The 15,860-nt window shown below is 43.2% G+C and overlaps 2 protein-coding genes across 2 annotated transcripts; one reads left to right on the forward strand and one right to left on the reverse strand.

Annotated features, from left to right (window-relative positions):
- Positions 1–274: 274 nt before the first annotated feature.
- On the forward strand, positions 275–9,346 carry thsd1 (thrombospondin, type I, domain containing 1). The gene is made up of 8 exons (XM_084074002.1): positions 275–390; positions 2,924–3,040; positions 4,501–4,895; positions 5,041–5,701; positions 6,097–6,258; positions 6,424–6,829; positions 7,033–7,609; positions 7,720–9,346. The coding sequence occupies exons 2-8, from the start codon at positions 2,986–2,988 to the stop codon at positions 8,368–8,370; spliced, it is 2,907 nt and encodes a 968-aa protein (XP_083930128.1). The 5' UTR covers positions 275–390; positions 2,924–2,985; the 3' UTR covers positions 8,371–9,346.
- A 35-nt stretch (positions 9,347–9,381) lies between these two features.
- Positions 9,382–15,841, reverse strand: fgl1b (fibrinogen like 1B). The gene is made up of 9 exons (XM_084074003.1): positions 15,634–15,841; positions 15,421–15,518; positions 14,949–15,186; positions 14,454–14,613; positions 14,195–14,292; positions 13,157–13,245; positions 11,572–11,697; positions 11,369–11,433; positions 9,382–11,058 (listed from the first exon to the last, which is right to left on the reverse strand). The coding sequence occupies exons 2-9, from the start codon at positions 15,481–15,483 to the stop codon at positions 10,878–10,880; spliced, it is 1,020 nt and encodes a 339-aa protein (XP_083930129.1). The 5' UTR covers positions 15,484–15,518; positions 15,634–15,841; the 3' UTR covers positions 9,382–10,877.
- Between the last annotated feature and the right edge of the window lie 19 nt (positions 15,842–15,860).

Here is a 15,860-nt window from a genome sequence, read left to right on the forward strand (position 1 = left end):
TCAAATATTCGATGCTCATGTGATTTTTTCAAATATTCCAAATATTATTTAAAAAAAAAAATTCAAGATATTTTTGAAAATAGCAGACCTACAAGCTGATCTACAAGTTCAAATAGCCGATGTACTGTATAAACTAAAGTGTTTAAAGTGCTCAGCCATAGTTGCTTTTTTGGGCTTGTTTTCATAGACCAAGTTTCTTATTTCTCTCGCAATATCTGGCAACACTGACTGACGCTCTCTTTAACCACAGGCGCTTCTCTCTGTCATATTGCTGCTGTCCCGCAGCATAGTAACTGCCTGATCAGTGGATTATCAGGCGTTTAATCATCAATCCATAGCGTTATGATAACAACAATGATGGAATAATGTTGCGCTGACACTAGAGGAAATGTAAGTAGACTATATGTTTTTTTTTCCTCTCAGCTTTCTAAAAGTATAAGGCTATAAAGATAATGAGCTACCCGGTAAGAAAGGGGTGTCAACTGTTTAGTCTCTGTACTAAGAGTAGTAGGGCAGATGCAGTGGTGGGAAAAGTACTCACATGTTTTACTTAAGTAAAAAGCAATACTGCAATATAGAATTACTCTGTCTGTAAAAGTCCTGATTTCAAACTGTAGTAGTACTTGGGGAAAAGTACAAAAGTATTGGTATAAAAATGTACTTAAAGTTCCAGTTGAAAGAAAGTACCCATTATGCAGAATGTCCTAGCTAGGCATACACAAGTGTTCCAAAATGTATACAAATGTTTTGAATAGTAGATCTACAAGCTCACAATGCATCGCAAAGCTTGTAGATCTGCTATTTTCAAATAGCCAAAGTATATAAAGATAAAGTGCTATAAGTAACTCGTAACTAAAATTTTCGAATAATTGTAGTGGAGTAAAAAGTACAATATTTGCCTCTGAGATGTAGTGGAGTAGAAGTAAAAGTACAGAAAATTGGAAATACTCCAGTAAGGTAAAGATTCCTCAAATTTGTACTTAAGTACAGTATTTGAGTACATGTACTTAGTTACTTTCCACCATTGGGCAGATGTTTCCTGACAAAAGCAGGGGATAAACTTAATATATTTAAGACATAGAGACCGATCACTCAGCGTATACATGGAATATCTTATACGTTGAGCAGTTATGTGTCACCTTGTATCCCCAATCCATACACCCTCGCAGTGTGATGTTAATTGATTAAACCCAGATGTTCTTAAACATAACAGAAGAGCACTGACTTTGGCTTTCTTTCAAGTCACCAAGAACATCATCGAGATTCTGTTTCTGTTTCTGACAAGATGGAAACATAGCCTACTGTAACTTAATAAAGGTAATTGATTCTATTTGAGTCATAGGTTGGATGTCCCACCAGCCTATATGGGTATATGGTTAAATTATTATGAAGTTGTACTTTTTTCTAAATTAAAATCAAATCATCTCCTCCATGCTCAACTTTGAATGGTGACTAATAGAAATGGCCACATTTTATGAGAAAACAGGCCAAATGTATCCTTTCTACTATTTTGATTCATTTAGTTTATGTGCTCACTCACTCACTCACTGGCTTCTGTACTCAACCTTCTCTAGGTGCACAGTAAACATTTCCAGTGTTCATTTAACACTGAGAGTGTAAAAAATTACCTTTTACAGAAGGACCCTTGAGGCTACGGATCCATTTGGATCAGTTATTGAGGATAACACGGACACAGATTTTACTGTGTGGGGTCCCAAGGAAATCCACAAAACTCTATTAACACTGAACACACTCAAGACAATTTAGTTCCACCCTAGTCTTTTTCAGATTATGACACTTGAATTTGCAAATTAAATACTGGAGAGCTGACTCATCCCGTGGTCCATGTTCATATAGAGTATTTTGATTCATTAACCTTCCAAAACAAAGAATGGGACAGACAGTGTGCGAGACAGCAAGCTAAGCTAAGCTACCCTTGAAGTTATTCTTGCATTATATTGTTTCTGACATGAGCACTGGATGGAAAAAAACACAATGATGGAAAACATTTCCATTGTGTTTTGGCAACATCCTGAGCATTCAATGGTCATAAATTGTGTGACGGGTGGGTGGAAGACCTTCTGTTGCACTTGTGTGCACTTCTGAACCTATTGTATACAGTAGCACAGACAAAGGCAGAAGAAGACACCGCTGTCTATAACACAATTCTAGCTGTCCTGTGGCTCATGTGGTATATAAAAGAATGCACACTTGGTTTCTTTCCACAGAACACTTTGCTATGTAGCCAACATTGTGTCGAGATGGCCATCATAAAGGTCACAAGTCATCACTGTATGTCACTTTAGACGAGTGTCAGCTACAGTATAGGGATGAACGATAAGGACAATCAAATGGGCCTGTCCCATTACCGCAATATTGATAATGTGATGATATTTACACACAAATAGGATCAAACATTCATTGTTTATTTAATGTAATGCAGCCTTTAAGACCGTGAAAACACAACATTTTAGCCAGTGGTTCTCAAAGTGTTGTCCGGGGACCCCCAGGAGTCGTTGAGGGGGTCCCCAGCTAAATGTGTTAGCACAGTATCAAAATCAGTTTAACCACATTAACCCTATTTCATATTTAGGCTACCGGTATTCAAAAATAGCCGATACAAGCTCACAATTCACAACGCATTGCAATGTGACACGTTGTGAGCTTGTAGATCTGCTGTTTATGAAATATTTTGAAAAACTTTGACACATTTTTAATATACAATTTTATAATAACTCAACTGTTCTCTATAATTGGGGCCCCTGGCACAAAATCCTTTAAGATGGGGGTCTGCGGCCAAACACATATCAATTTGGGGCTCATTGACATGAAAATGTTTGAGAACCACTGATTTAAGCTACTATTTAAGCTATTTTAGCTATCATGATAACCAAAACCTCACTGTGGCCTTGTTGATTCCCAGAGCTGTGGGATGGTGGATGAGGAGGGTCATGTGGTGAGAACTCAAGAGGCAACGCCATCGGGATGCCACAGGGCTCTGTCTCACTGCTGCCATTCCTGCTGTTACTCACAGGATATGGTGAGTGCCGACAACTACCTCTGTCACCTCCTTACGTTACCTGAAATAAACACACACACTCACTCACACGCGCGCATGTGTCTGCATGTGTGTGTGTGTGTGTGTGTGTGTGTGTGTCTGTGTGTGTTCCCTAAAATTAGACAGATTGATTCCACTTGATCAATTTAAACTTCTCTTGTATGATACTATGCAATCTGAGTGTCTTTCCTTGCCTGTCAATTGAAACTTGTGTTGTAATGTACTGTATGTGCATTAGCTTGAAAGCTTTCAAATGACCCCCCTGAATAAACTAAAGGTGTGCAATGATGACCTTGCTACCTAACAGAGAGCAAAACTTTATATTTTTATAGAACATATGGCTTAGGGATGGAGGCGTAGCAGTATCTAAAAACGGTAACAGCTGCACCTGCGTTACGAACTCTTTCAAATTGGTGAGAAAAGTTCAGCTATAAATGGAAAGGGGGTGGGGGGAGGTAAATGGCGGGTCAGTCTCTTCCTGTGCCTACACCCTCTTCCCTTTGGCGTGCTTTGCTTTGTTAGGATGTGAGTAACACACAACAGTATTTACTCTGAACAATGGTGTTTAAAGCAATGCATGACACTGCATTGATATCATCATGAATAGGCCGCAGTACTTGGTAAAGAGAAACAGGAAAACAAACAGCCTCGATGGAATGGGTGTAAACTGCCTATTAGAATGTTTTATCAAAGCAAACACGATCCTTAAAGCACAGAACAGACTCAGAGGATATCAAATGAGCAGTGTGAGTCAAGCTTTTAAGATTTCCGTAATTGGATCAATCTGAACTGTGTGGTCCCTTTGGACCAATTTGTTCAAATTGGTCCAATAATTAGTTTTTATTTATTTATTTTTATTATTATTATTTAGAGTAGCCAATTATTTTTACCCCCTTTTTCTCACCAACTTAGTCGTTATGCCAATTGATTTTCTCCCCACACACATTTCTGTGTTGTCACTGCTGTTGTATCCTCCTGACCCACCTGCCAGTGAGGAGCCCCCACCGGGAGGACGTAGAGCCTTCGTTCTACTCCTCCCGCCCACCAACCCTGCTGACAAAGCCGGATGCGCCACGGTGGATTTGAACCCACAACCTCTGTGGTGGTGGGCAGGGACTTTTACCACTGCGCCACCCAACGCCTCAATTTTATTCTAACAGGGTCCAATTGGAGTTCTGTGCCACAAACAATGCAGTGGTTCTCAAAGTGGGGTCTGGGGACCGGGTTCCAGGAGGTACCCAGCTAAATTATTGACAGATAACTCTGAGAGTGGGTCCATTTGGTTCCATCTGTACACTCTCAGGAGTTATGGGGGTCCGGAATCACTGGCATAATGCATATCAAGCTGTGGGGGTCCTTAAAATAGAGACGTTTGAGAACCACCACTGCCCTAAAATGTGTCTCATTGTGTGCCTGTGCCCTCCTCCCTTATGCCCATGCAGCCATGGCAGGGCTCAGCCTTTGGCCCTCCCTCCACGTTGCCCTCAGTAACGCCAGTGTGTTTGTGGACTACAGCACAGAGCGCAACGCCACGGACGTCCACAACGTCGTCCTCTCTCTAGTCGACACGGAAACCAACGCCACGCTGCTGACCAGAACCCTCCCTGACAACCAATCGGAGGGGAGGGTAGAGTTCAACTGCTCCTGCTTCCTGTATGCCGGAACATTCCGATTCCATCTGAGATGGACCAGCGCAACCGCAACCGCTCGTGTTAACGGGTCAGAAGACAGTAGTGCGGACGCCCCCACCTACTGGTGGAGTCCCGAACTGCAGGTGCAGTGGCCCACTTTTCACATAGCAGTGGAGAGGGCTGGGAACCACTCAGGATCTTTCCAAGTAAGAATGCATTACATTGCATTATACATTACATTGTAACTATGAGGAACACTGTCTGATCGCTAAAGCATTTGTTACTGTATAATATATAATATCGATATTGCCCAGCCCTAACTTCATCCGTCTCTCTCCACCTCCCCACCAGGTAGGGATATCCACTAATGAACACTTCCAGGGCTGCTCATCCATCCTCAACACCGCCCTCTTCCTGGAAGTCAGCTACATGGAGTACAACCAGATCGGCAGAAACAGCATTGACAAGGTCCGAGTCCGTACGCGCCACCCGATTGCAGCGGTCCGATCTCAGAGCGTCCAGCTGCCCTGCGCATTCCCGTTTACAGAGAAAGACTTCATTCGAGTGGCTTTGCGGTCCCCGCACACAACCCAGGAAGTGAAGAGCTCGGGGCCGCTCTACCTGTCCCGTATCTTCTCCTACAAGCTGCTGGTGGACAACGCCAACTCTTACAGGACTGGGTGTGAGGGAGCGATGACCATCAAGCTAGTCACCCCGCCGTGCGCTCACATCAACGGGAAAGTGTTGCTCTATCAGGACGGAGGGGTGGCAACGGGGGTCGCCGGTTTGTCCGGGACGGGGGCAGGGGGTACCGCATCGACAGGGTTCGGCTCAGAGGAGCCCCCCTCTCCGCCGCTGGCTTTTAATTGGCTGACGCAGGGGGAAAACGAGACAGAGTTTAACTGCTCCGTGTTCTACCCGGGAAGGAATAAGTACTGCTTTCGGTTTGTGTTCAACTTCAGCCGCTCTCCGAGCCCAGCGCAGACCTGCCTGGTGGTCCACAGAAGCACAGGTGAGATTCAGCATCCTCGAGTGAGATCTCAATTAGAGCCTGGCCGAGGTATTGGCCATTATTTGCCTTCTTTTTTTTTTTAATTATCCCACGATTTTGTAACCCTTATTTTTCACCCGGTGCCAATTTTCTAAGTGATCCTGGGCGCTACACTCCCCTCACCAGCCTAGGGAGGCCAGGGCCGAGCTCATGCCTCCTTCAATGCATGAGAGCCAACTGACCTTCTTGTCACCTGACAGGGGGGAGTTTCCCCGGTTGGACGTAGCGCGGAAGGAACACGTTATTCCAACCAGTTCCCTTCCCCTCCATCCTAGTTTTTACTTAGGTAGCTCTATGTAGGAAAGCGGCGCGCAGATATTAATCCTCAATTTGATTTGTTACCAATCTGACTACAGAGTCATGGGGCCCCTGGCTGCCCTGGAGTGTGTGCAGTGTGAGCTGTGGAGAGGGGGTGAGGGAGCGAGTCCGCGAGTGTCTGCTGCCCTCTGGTGTTGGAGGGTTGCAGTGCACGGGCATGGTGAAGGAGCAGTCTCTATGCTCACTGGAGGAATGTGCGGGTCAGTGGCTCAACTTGATTTCTTAACTGTCATATTATTTTTTCATTTTGTCTATTGTATACAGGTTGTATGTGTGCCATCTTTTACAAATAAGCAGTGAATTAGGCTATTATTTTGAAACGGAATCAGAGCTTTTTACACGAGTGTCTGTCTTCCTACCCTCAGTTGTGCCCCATCCCTCCCCATCCCTGCCCCCCGTGGCTGTCGGAGGTTCTCTGCTAGGAGGTAACCTGGTGGCAGTGATTGGGATCTCCCTGTGTCTGGCCGTGATTCTGGCTACCATCCTGGTCACTGTATGGAGAAAGGTCTGCAAAACCCCACCATGCAGCTCCGTGAGGCGAGGATCCATGCATTCCCCCGGAGGACGCAAACTTTCTGATGAGGCATCCATCTGCGGGCACAGCCTTCAAAGGCCCAGTCTGTCAGACAGCCAGGGCCAACAGGGCGGGCTGGAGAAGGAGAGGCCCCCCCTTGGGTGTCAGCCTCTTTCACAGCCTCTGGTTGTACCTCTGCCCCAGGATCCAGAGAGGCTTTCTCCCTCTGGGCAGAAACTGCTTCCACCTATCTTTGGGTTGGTATAGAATCTTGGTTCATTTTATACCCTGCATGGCATATACGTATATTGGTATAACACGCTGTGCAGACAATAAATTACACTTTGACAACACAAACAACCAAAATCACAGTCTTGGAAAATATGAGTTGTCTCTAAATAGCACATGGATGGGATAGTGACATCATCTCAACAGTGTTTTGGTAAACATCTCCCTATAGGTACCGCTTGGCTCAGCAGCAGCTGAAGGAAATGAAGAAGCAAGGTTTGAGGGAGGCGACCCAGCTGTACCACGTCTCCTCCAGCCCTGTCAATGACACCCTGCTGGAGTCCTCGGCTTCCCCCGCCCACTCCCCCGCCCCGACCACCCCGATAGCGTTCTCTGCATCTGCGCTGTCCACCAGCACCTCCGTCCCACTGGACCTTCAGGACGAGGCAAATCTCAGTAACTTCCGTCTCACAGCACCGTTCCCCGAACCCAGGACCCTGATGGTGACTTCTAGGTCCACGCCGGACAGGTTGAGTCCCAGGGTGGAGCTTGTCCTAGGGCCCAATGTTCCTGGTTTTGGGCCTGGGGGGAGCTCAAAACGACATGAACGCACGGCTGACTGGGTGGAAATGGTGGAGAGGAGTGGGTTAGGAGGACTTAAGGGAGGGAGAAGTGAGACGGCAGTTGGAAACCCCCATCAAAGGAATCAGAATTTCCGCCGGGCCTCTAGTTTTAGTTTCAATGACCCCAAACCTCAGCCACCGCCCTCTGCCACCTCCAGACAGTTCAGAGAGAGGAGCATGACCCAGGTTAGCTAGTCAAACTTAAAGCGATACTGAACTTTGAAAGCCTTGGGTTATATGGCTACCTAGGCATGGTTTAAGTGCAAGTATTAATCTGTTTACCGTGTCCTCTCCAGGTGGCTTCCCGGACCCTCCCAGAGGGAAGCTCTAGGACCAGAGGAATCAGGGAGAATGCCCACTTTCCCTCCTACCCCATTCCAGAGCAGGGTGTGTCGGAGTGGCCCAGCACCAAATCAAGACCTAATGGGAATGACCTGCGGAAGCCCTGGGTGGATATGTCTGGGCCTTGTCTCAACAGCCAAGTCAAACACATGGGGACCAGCACTGCAGCCGTCTCTGTGCCTGATCTGCACAACAAATCAATACTCAATGGAACTGGGGAACGAGCAAGGCGAAAGAGCGGTGGAAATAGAGGTGGCGGTGATAGTGGTGGGGCAGGGGGTACCTCTGGAATTGGTGGCCCCCCTGGTGGGGACCGTCACCTGGGTTTGGATCGCACAGAGCGGGCCGAGCAGAACTGGAGTCGCCGCGGCCCGTCTCCCATCCAAAGGAACATCCTGGCCCGCAAATTGAAGGAGGCCCAGTCTTGCGCTGCTGCCCCCAGTCACAAGGGGCGACAACGCAGCTCTACTTTCAGCATATCCTCCTCGGAGAAGAGGAAAGGTCGCTGCCACTCTATGGACTACAGCAGTAGCGGTGGCTCCCCCTATGGGCTGAGTGAGGCCGAGCAAAAGATGATGGACCTGGACCTTTCCTATAGTGGGTGAGGACGACTAGAAACACACTATTTAAATAAATTAATAAACATTATGAAAATGATTTGAGAATGTCAAGCTAGTTCCAGTGTGTGGGGGAACAAACTGTATGTATCTTTCTCATGCTCACAAACAACCACAAGCCTGTACATAACACACAATGTACAGTACAAATGCATACACACATACAGTACTGTAAATCCTTGGGGATCATATGGGATTGGGTTGGGATTTTGGGAGATCGAGCCATATGGGAAGGCACCCCAGGTGAAATGGTGATTTTGGCTGGGTATGTTGCTTTTGATAAATCATTTTAGAAGTATAAGTTCTATAGTTTCATAAAATAATCCCAATTTTATTAAAACAAAAAACAATAATTATTTAAATTTTTATACCTGATGTGCCAAGTAGGCTACATTTAGTTAAAAAGAAAACTTCTAGCAGCCTCAAAAGTCAAAACATACTGTGTATGCAAAACACTTTTTAAAGTTAGTTTTTCTTTATTGGTAACAGTTTTTCTACTGTAATGTACAATGAAAGTAACCTTAAAACATTACACCCTCTTTGACACCTTTTAACGTTTTGAAACGTATGTTTATTTTTATTAACCATTTTTCTATTGCTAAAATATACAATGAAATTGTTTAAATATTAATGAGTGTACAGTGTCAATTCATAAAAAGCATTTTGGCACTAGGACACCAGACAGAGACGGACTCATTGAAAGGGTCTCTCTCTTGCAAGAGCACTCTCTTGCCACGACGCAATCATGTGGTTCATGTATCTTCATCAACACCCATTATGAGGATTCAAAGTTTGGAATTACTATACAGCAGTAAAAAGAATAAAGGCACTGGAGCAACTTTTATTTTATTTATAGGTCAGGCTCGTCAGGTAGCAACATCGAAACGTTGTTTTTTTTTTAAAGCTCCAAATATTCGAGTTGCTCCAGTGCCTATGTTCTCTTTTGCCATATGTGTCCTGCTCCTGAGATGCACCGGACCAGCCTGAACCTAATCTGAGTTCCCAGAAGTTTTCGCCAGAGCCTGAACCTGGCTTGAGGCGCGGTGGAACTCCCTTTGCACTATACAGTAGTGTTTGGAACTATCTGTTGCCTGATGGCAAGCGTTACATTGAATTATTCTTGTTCTCGTCATCTCTGGGCACACATTAAGAATTCCAAGTCAACTAAGTTGTTCTTGGCAAAAAAAGATTGAATATTGAATTATTATATGAATATTCTTAGTTTACAGCAGAAGTCTGGGTGTTGTAACAATCTCTCAATAGCTATGCATAAAGACATGCCATAAGTTCCAAAACATACAGTACAACAACAAAATAGGCTAAAGAAATTATTTGGGAAAAATATATGTCACGCCGACATAGATATACCATATAGTGATAAGATATTGTTACATATACATTAACGTTTTTGTATATTTTGAAATAAATGTGATTTCTTTTTTTGAATTTTCAACAGATGTTCTTTGACAACAGTTTTGTTTATGACTTATATTGTCACTGAACAAGACAGATGTATTTGTTGGCCATAATAATATAGCTTTCACTAATATATTATAAAAGTGCTATTCAAGGTCTTCTACACTTTGAGGGGACTATACCTGGTGACACTAGAGTACAGACATTGCAGAATGATTGGTTGTCAAGCTAAAATTGTCATTACATATCGTCGCTGTAGGGTGGAAGTCCAAAACGGTTACCTTTCAGGACATGGAAAAGAGAACCTGTATTTATTAAGCTCTTGTTAATACTTTTCATTTGTTAAATATTGGTCAAACCCACAGGCACACTTAACCACTTTCACACACATTTTAACCACTAGCTAAAATACGATAATCTACAAGCTCAACATGTCGCAATGCGATGTGTTTTCAACTTGTAGAGTGGCTATTTTAGCTGCTTTTGCATGACACTGTTTATTTTTTATCAGATTTCTGTCCAACAGTGACGATATAGAAGGGAAGACCATTATTGTGGAGTGTGCTCTTTCCTCTGTGTTGCAGGGAGAACCTGTGTCATTATGATACATACTGACACTGTTCAGAGACAATTTGAATGTATAGTTTAGGAGGTGAAATCCTCAGTCCACTTTTTTACAAGGTGTTGGATTTCCCCTCGAGGTTCCTTTCCACATAGTAGCATTATAGAGACAGTTTCCAATTGTGATCATATTTCAAATAAACACCAAACATCAGGGGGACATTGTTAACGAGATGCTTTTTGTTTTTATTGTTCAATCTATATATCATATTACCACTTTATAATTCATGTGCATACAATGAAATGCAATATACAAAAGTATATATATATTTTTATATTATCTTATGTAGGTTTTATTTAGTGATGCAAACGAGGGGTAAATAAACGAAAAATAAAATCAAACATACACAGCATATACTGTAACATGTAATGTCCTCATTTCTCTGATTTATAATAATGCACTCTGCTTCATATCGCAAGGGTTTACGGCCAATGTGAGATCTAGAAATAAGACTATTTCAGTCATCTCCTGCTCCACTTCCCATGCTGTCTAAGAACACCAGGGGGCGCACCTTCATGGTGGTGTGTCTGAGGGAATACCAAAGGCCCTTCCAGGTCCCCCACACCACCCCATTGTCCAACTGGCCCTTGTACTCTCCACCACGGTAGAACTTCCCGTTGAGGTTTGCAGCATGACATCTGGAGGTAGAAGGGTCACATTGTAGGCATTCATAAGTAAGAACTGTTGCACAGTATTTGATTCAGCAAAGATTTCCAAGATACATCCAATTCCAAAAAGGTGCACAACAGGATAGACAATCACAACGAAACGACAAAATGCCCACCTGGGCAAAAAGGACTCAACACTTCAATAGAAAAACATTGCACACTAACTATGATGCCGTTTTCCCCCCAGTTTTTCTTTAACAGACAGACAGACAACACTGCCTCCATCAGGGCTTTATACAAATGTATCAATTGCCAATGTGCTTGATTATAAATATCTCACCTGTTATACCACCAGCCAGCCTTATTCTCCTCGGCACAGCTGCCCTGGATGTAGCGGTCATTATCCTGTCAATTAACATAAATCATCAACAAAACAACTACATCCATCATCAACTACGTCACCATTAACAGAACAACGGGCTGAAAGTCTTTGGTACTGGTTCCACAACTCTCAGTGCCAGGGGATATTTCTTACTCACTAACCTGGTCCCTGGTGCTGAACTGCATGCCACTAAGGCACCCGGACCACTGGTCCACCATGCCCGCTCCTCCGGTCAGAGCATCCCCTGCGCGGCCACTGTATTGCCCATACTGGAGACGGTATTTATCCTGGAAGGGTTACAAAAGCAAACGGTGGTGGAGATTTAAACTTTGGAGGCCATGAGTTTTTACTAAATGCAATGCATATTTTGTAATTAACTAGTCTGGAAACCAGACAAATCTGACAGTGCAACACCACAAAAAAGCCGATTAGTCTGGCCCCGCTCGGTTGTGTTTGGATGTCTCTGCCCCCAAAGTTGTGGGGCACCAATCAGGGCCCAGTATGCAGATATGGGGCAGGTTTATCACCAGAGGTATTTTTTTTTAATCCGCCCCTCTGAAATGCAGGTTTCACACAGAGATTCCAGACTAATATCTACACAGTACCCAGTGATACTAGTCTGGCCAACACCTTCCTTTTCTCACATATTTATGTGACTCCTCTCCATGATCACATGGCACAATTTGACTATGCTTGCACATCCCAATGTCACTAAAAACTAAGCTTCAGACCTCCCAAAACAAACTGATTCGACTACTTCTCGGCCTAAAGCCCATGACCCACCTGACGACAGGGTTAAGAAATAAAAAATGGGATTGGTTTTTAAAGATAGTCAAAGGGGCTCTGCCCTCATTGCCCTCGATAACCTCATACCTGACTAACTACTTCTACAAAGTGAGTGACACCCACAGCCACAATACTAGATGGAGCGACAACGATCTGGTACCACCCATCTATAGAACATGGGAAAATTCTCATTCTACTACTCTGCCCAGTGCCGCTTTAGACTCCACAGGGGCTCTACGCGGATAAAGTTACTTTTTTTGTTACTTTATTTCGGTTTTAGGGTGACAAGCAGCGCTGTACAGCCTGCGCTGATGTGAACACAGTAATGCACGTTATTTTCTGCTGAAGGGAGGGGGCGGAGAGGGGGCTCCTTTGATCGGCGGGTAGGCGGGGCCCCACGCAACCTGCGTAGTGTGCGTGTAGGGAGAAGCGGCCCTGACTCTGCCACCAAAACGTGGAATGCCCTGACACCATCCCTTAAAAATGTGGATCACTGGCTTCTTTCAAAACAGGCCTGAAAATCCATCTTTCAGGAGACCACAATGGGAGGTAAACTACATTTTCCCATAGAAAGGAGGTGGCATTCACTGCCGACATCTTTTATTTTTTTCTCCTTTGTACATAGTGTTTTATATTTGTTGGCGATATGTATTTCTGTGTTTATGCTATGTTGATGAATTGAACACATAGGACCACAATGGAAACAAGTCCCCAGGACTTTTTGTTATCCTTTTAGCCTAAATGTCTGACTGTACCTCATTCTGTTTACATTTCTGTCTAATAAAGTATTCAATCAATCAATCAAAATGGTATGGAGCACAAACAGATAATACAATAATAACAAAACAACAGCACACGACATGGTTAAAGTACAACAACAAGTTACTTACAAATTAAAGACATTCTTCAAAAGGGCATCAAACTCCCAAATAACTTCCCACTTCAAACAATGTGTCTTACCTCCTCATCGGAGATCCTGAAGTCCTCGTAAAAAGCATGATTTCTCTCACCATTCCAGTCCATCAGTTCTATCTTCACAAAGTTGTTACCTTCAACAACGAAAGGAAAACAGAATGCCAGACAGACACTTACAGTAAGTTATCCAGCCTGCTGGATGGTACAGCATTGTGATCAGATAAAATACTGCACTTCAACACCAGTTCCACTCACCATTCAAGAGGATTGAGAAGTAACAGTTTACATGTAATATTTATGTAATTATATAATAAAAGTAACTAATCAGTTACAATTACAAATTAAATTATTAACTATATCTTTCTTTGTACTAATCCAAATGTCATTACAAAAAGAGGTTACTCTCACATCTTGCGGTCAAAGGTCAGACAAAAACTTTACTGTCAAGTTGTGTTTTACACACAACTTTGGGTACTGTCAATGTGCTGTGGTAGGACATTACCCCTTTTCATGGTGTGCGTATACCTTAATAGTTATCCAAGTTATTATCTTACATTTAGGATGGTAACCAGTAATCTGGCCAATGGATTGCTTTTGAAAAGAAACCTTCGCAGCACTATCATTCAATTTAAGGTTTTCCACATGCTAATAAATTACATGCATACTGTAGTGTACATGGTTCCTGGCCTGCTGTACATAGTGAAATATTCCAGCTCAGTCAAGGTGGGACTTTGTTGAAAACTCTTGGTCACACTAGCCAAGAGGTTGAGAACTACTGTTCTAAATAACCTTGTTGTAAATAACTGTAACCAGGCCTGGATCAAATGCATTTGATGTGAAACAACCTACTTCGCTGCTTGCTGGGAGTGGGCTTAGCAACATAGGACAACACAGTCTCTGCCAGAAGGGTAAAACAGTTTAGTACACCTTGTCATGACACAAGACATGATAAATCCCACCGATCTGGTACTCTGAGGACATTAAAACAAACAAATAATTAAGTTCAAGGAGAAGAAGAAGTGAGAGCTATTTAAAATAATTCATAATTCATATTTGTGTTGAATGTACGTATGTGAATCCAACCTTCAGAGAGCAGAGAGTGAATATGTTCGTTCCCCAGCCAGAACTCATCGTTCCACTGTTTGAAATCACCAAATCCATCTCTGTAGTCTACCCAGTCCCTAAAATTAGAAGAAAGAGTTATGTATCCCTACCTCATGAAAGAAACATTAGAACCTGTCATTTATCAAAAGCTGTAATCTTCTCTGGATTCAAACTCAATCCAGAGGCGGACATGGGACCTCACTTTGCTGTGTTGAGAGTGAGTGACTGATGTACCTACCTGTTGAAGTCCACTCTACCATGCCGTCGTCTCTGAAACACAGTCCAGCCTCCGCCATCCTCCATGTCACAGTAAGCCAAAAACGGCTCACGGTTGGCTCTGGGCCTGATCCGGTAGAAACCGCTCGGTGGCCTCACTCTGTCATACAGCTCAGAACAATCTAGAAAGATTTTATTTTAAAAGTGTAGACTGAAAAAGATACACAAATGATTCAGATTATATGACTAGGGCCCTATCTAGCCTTACACTTTAATGCCTAAACTTTTTAGGATATTGTTTTAACTATTTTGAAAAACCTTTTAAAATAGTGAAAATAGCCGATCTACATCGATATATTGTGAGCTTGTAGATCGGCTAATTGAACCATTTTAAAACGCTTTTCAAAATAGTAAAAAATGGCTAAACATTTAGGCATAAGGGGTGAAGCAGCGTGCAAGATAGGACCCCTAGTGTGCATATTGAAAGAGAGTGGAAATGTCACTCTGACATTCTCACCTTTGTCATGGACAACTATGTTTCCTGCAGGTGGAAGGGTCACCAGCCCAGCCTTGTCATCACCAGTGACATTGCTGGCTGGGCCAGAATCTTGGCTTGAGCCCGAGTCCGGGTCATTGCCAAGTCGAAGAGGGAGGAAGTATTTGTGTGTTTGCAGATGTTCAATCTGCCATGACCCAATCAGGAGTTTGTTTTCCAGTTTCTGAATGCTGCGTTTAATATCTGCAACGTCACAATCCTTGAATAAAAAGGCAGTTATGTTAGGTTAACAGATTAACTGTTTATCAGTTATTAGTTAGTCTATCAACTTAAATGTAAGACTATACTTTCCATTTTACAAAAAAGGTAACACAAAAAAAGAAATTAGAGTTAAAACATTTAAAAGATGTATATCAGATGCGTCATTCAATTATAAAATGATATCCTACTGTAGCCTACACTAAATTTAAGTAGGTCCACAATCTCCACATACCGAGGGCTGTAGGGGTGTAGAGGCAGTTGAGCACACAAGTGCAAGCAGAAACAGTACTGACATGACGGTTATGAATTAGTCTCTTGCGTAATATCAGTCTGAAAAGTATGAAAAATATATTTAAAAGTATGTTACAATGAATCAAAGAAACTATTGACAATTGTCAACTGTTGAAAGGAGAAAAAAGGCAAATACATTCTCATGCCTGCCTACCTTCATTTCACAAGTCTTCTTTCCTTTTTCTCCAGGTGTTTCTGTCACAGTGTGTTCTTATTTTCAGTATTATTTATAGGTTGGGCAGGTTCTGCACTGCATGGTCCACATTAACCCAGTCAACTGACCTCATCACACGCTGACCTCAGATCAGTTTTTAGGAGTTCATCCCATACCAAGCTTGATGATTGTAGGAGGGGTAACAGTATCCCAGATCTGTCCATACA

Source organism: Gymnoscopelus microlampas, assembly GCF_963454915.1.
Source record: "Gymnoscopelus microlampas genome assembly, chromosome: 12".
Lineage (NCBI taxonomy): Eukaryota > Metazoa > Chordata > Actinopteri > Myctophiformes > Myctophidae > Gymnoscopelus > Gymnoscopelus microlampas.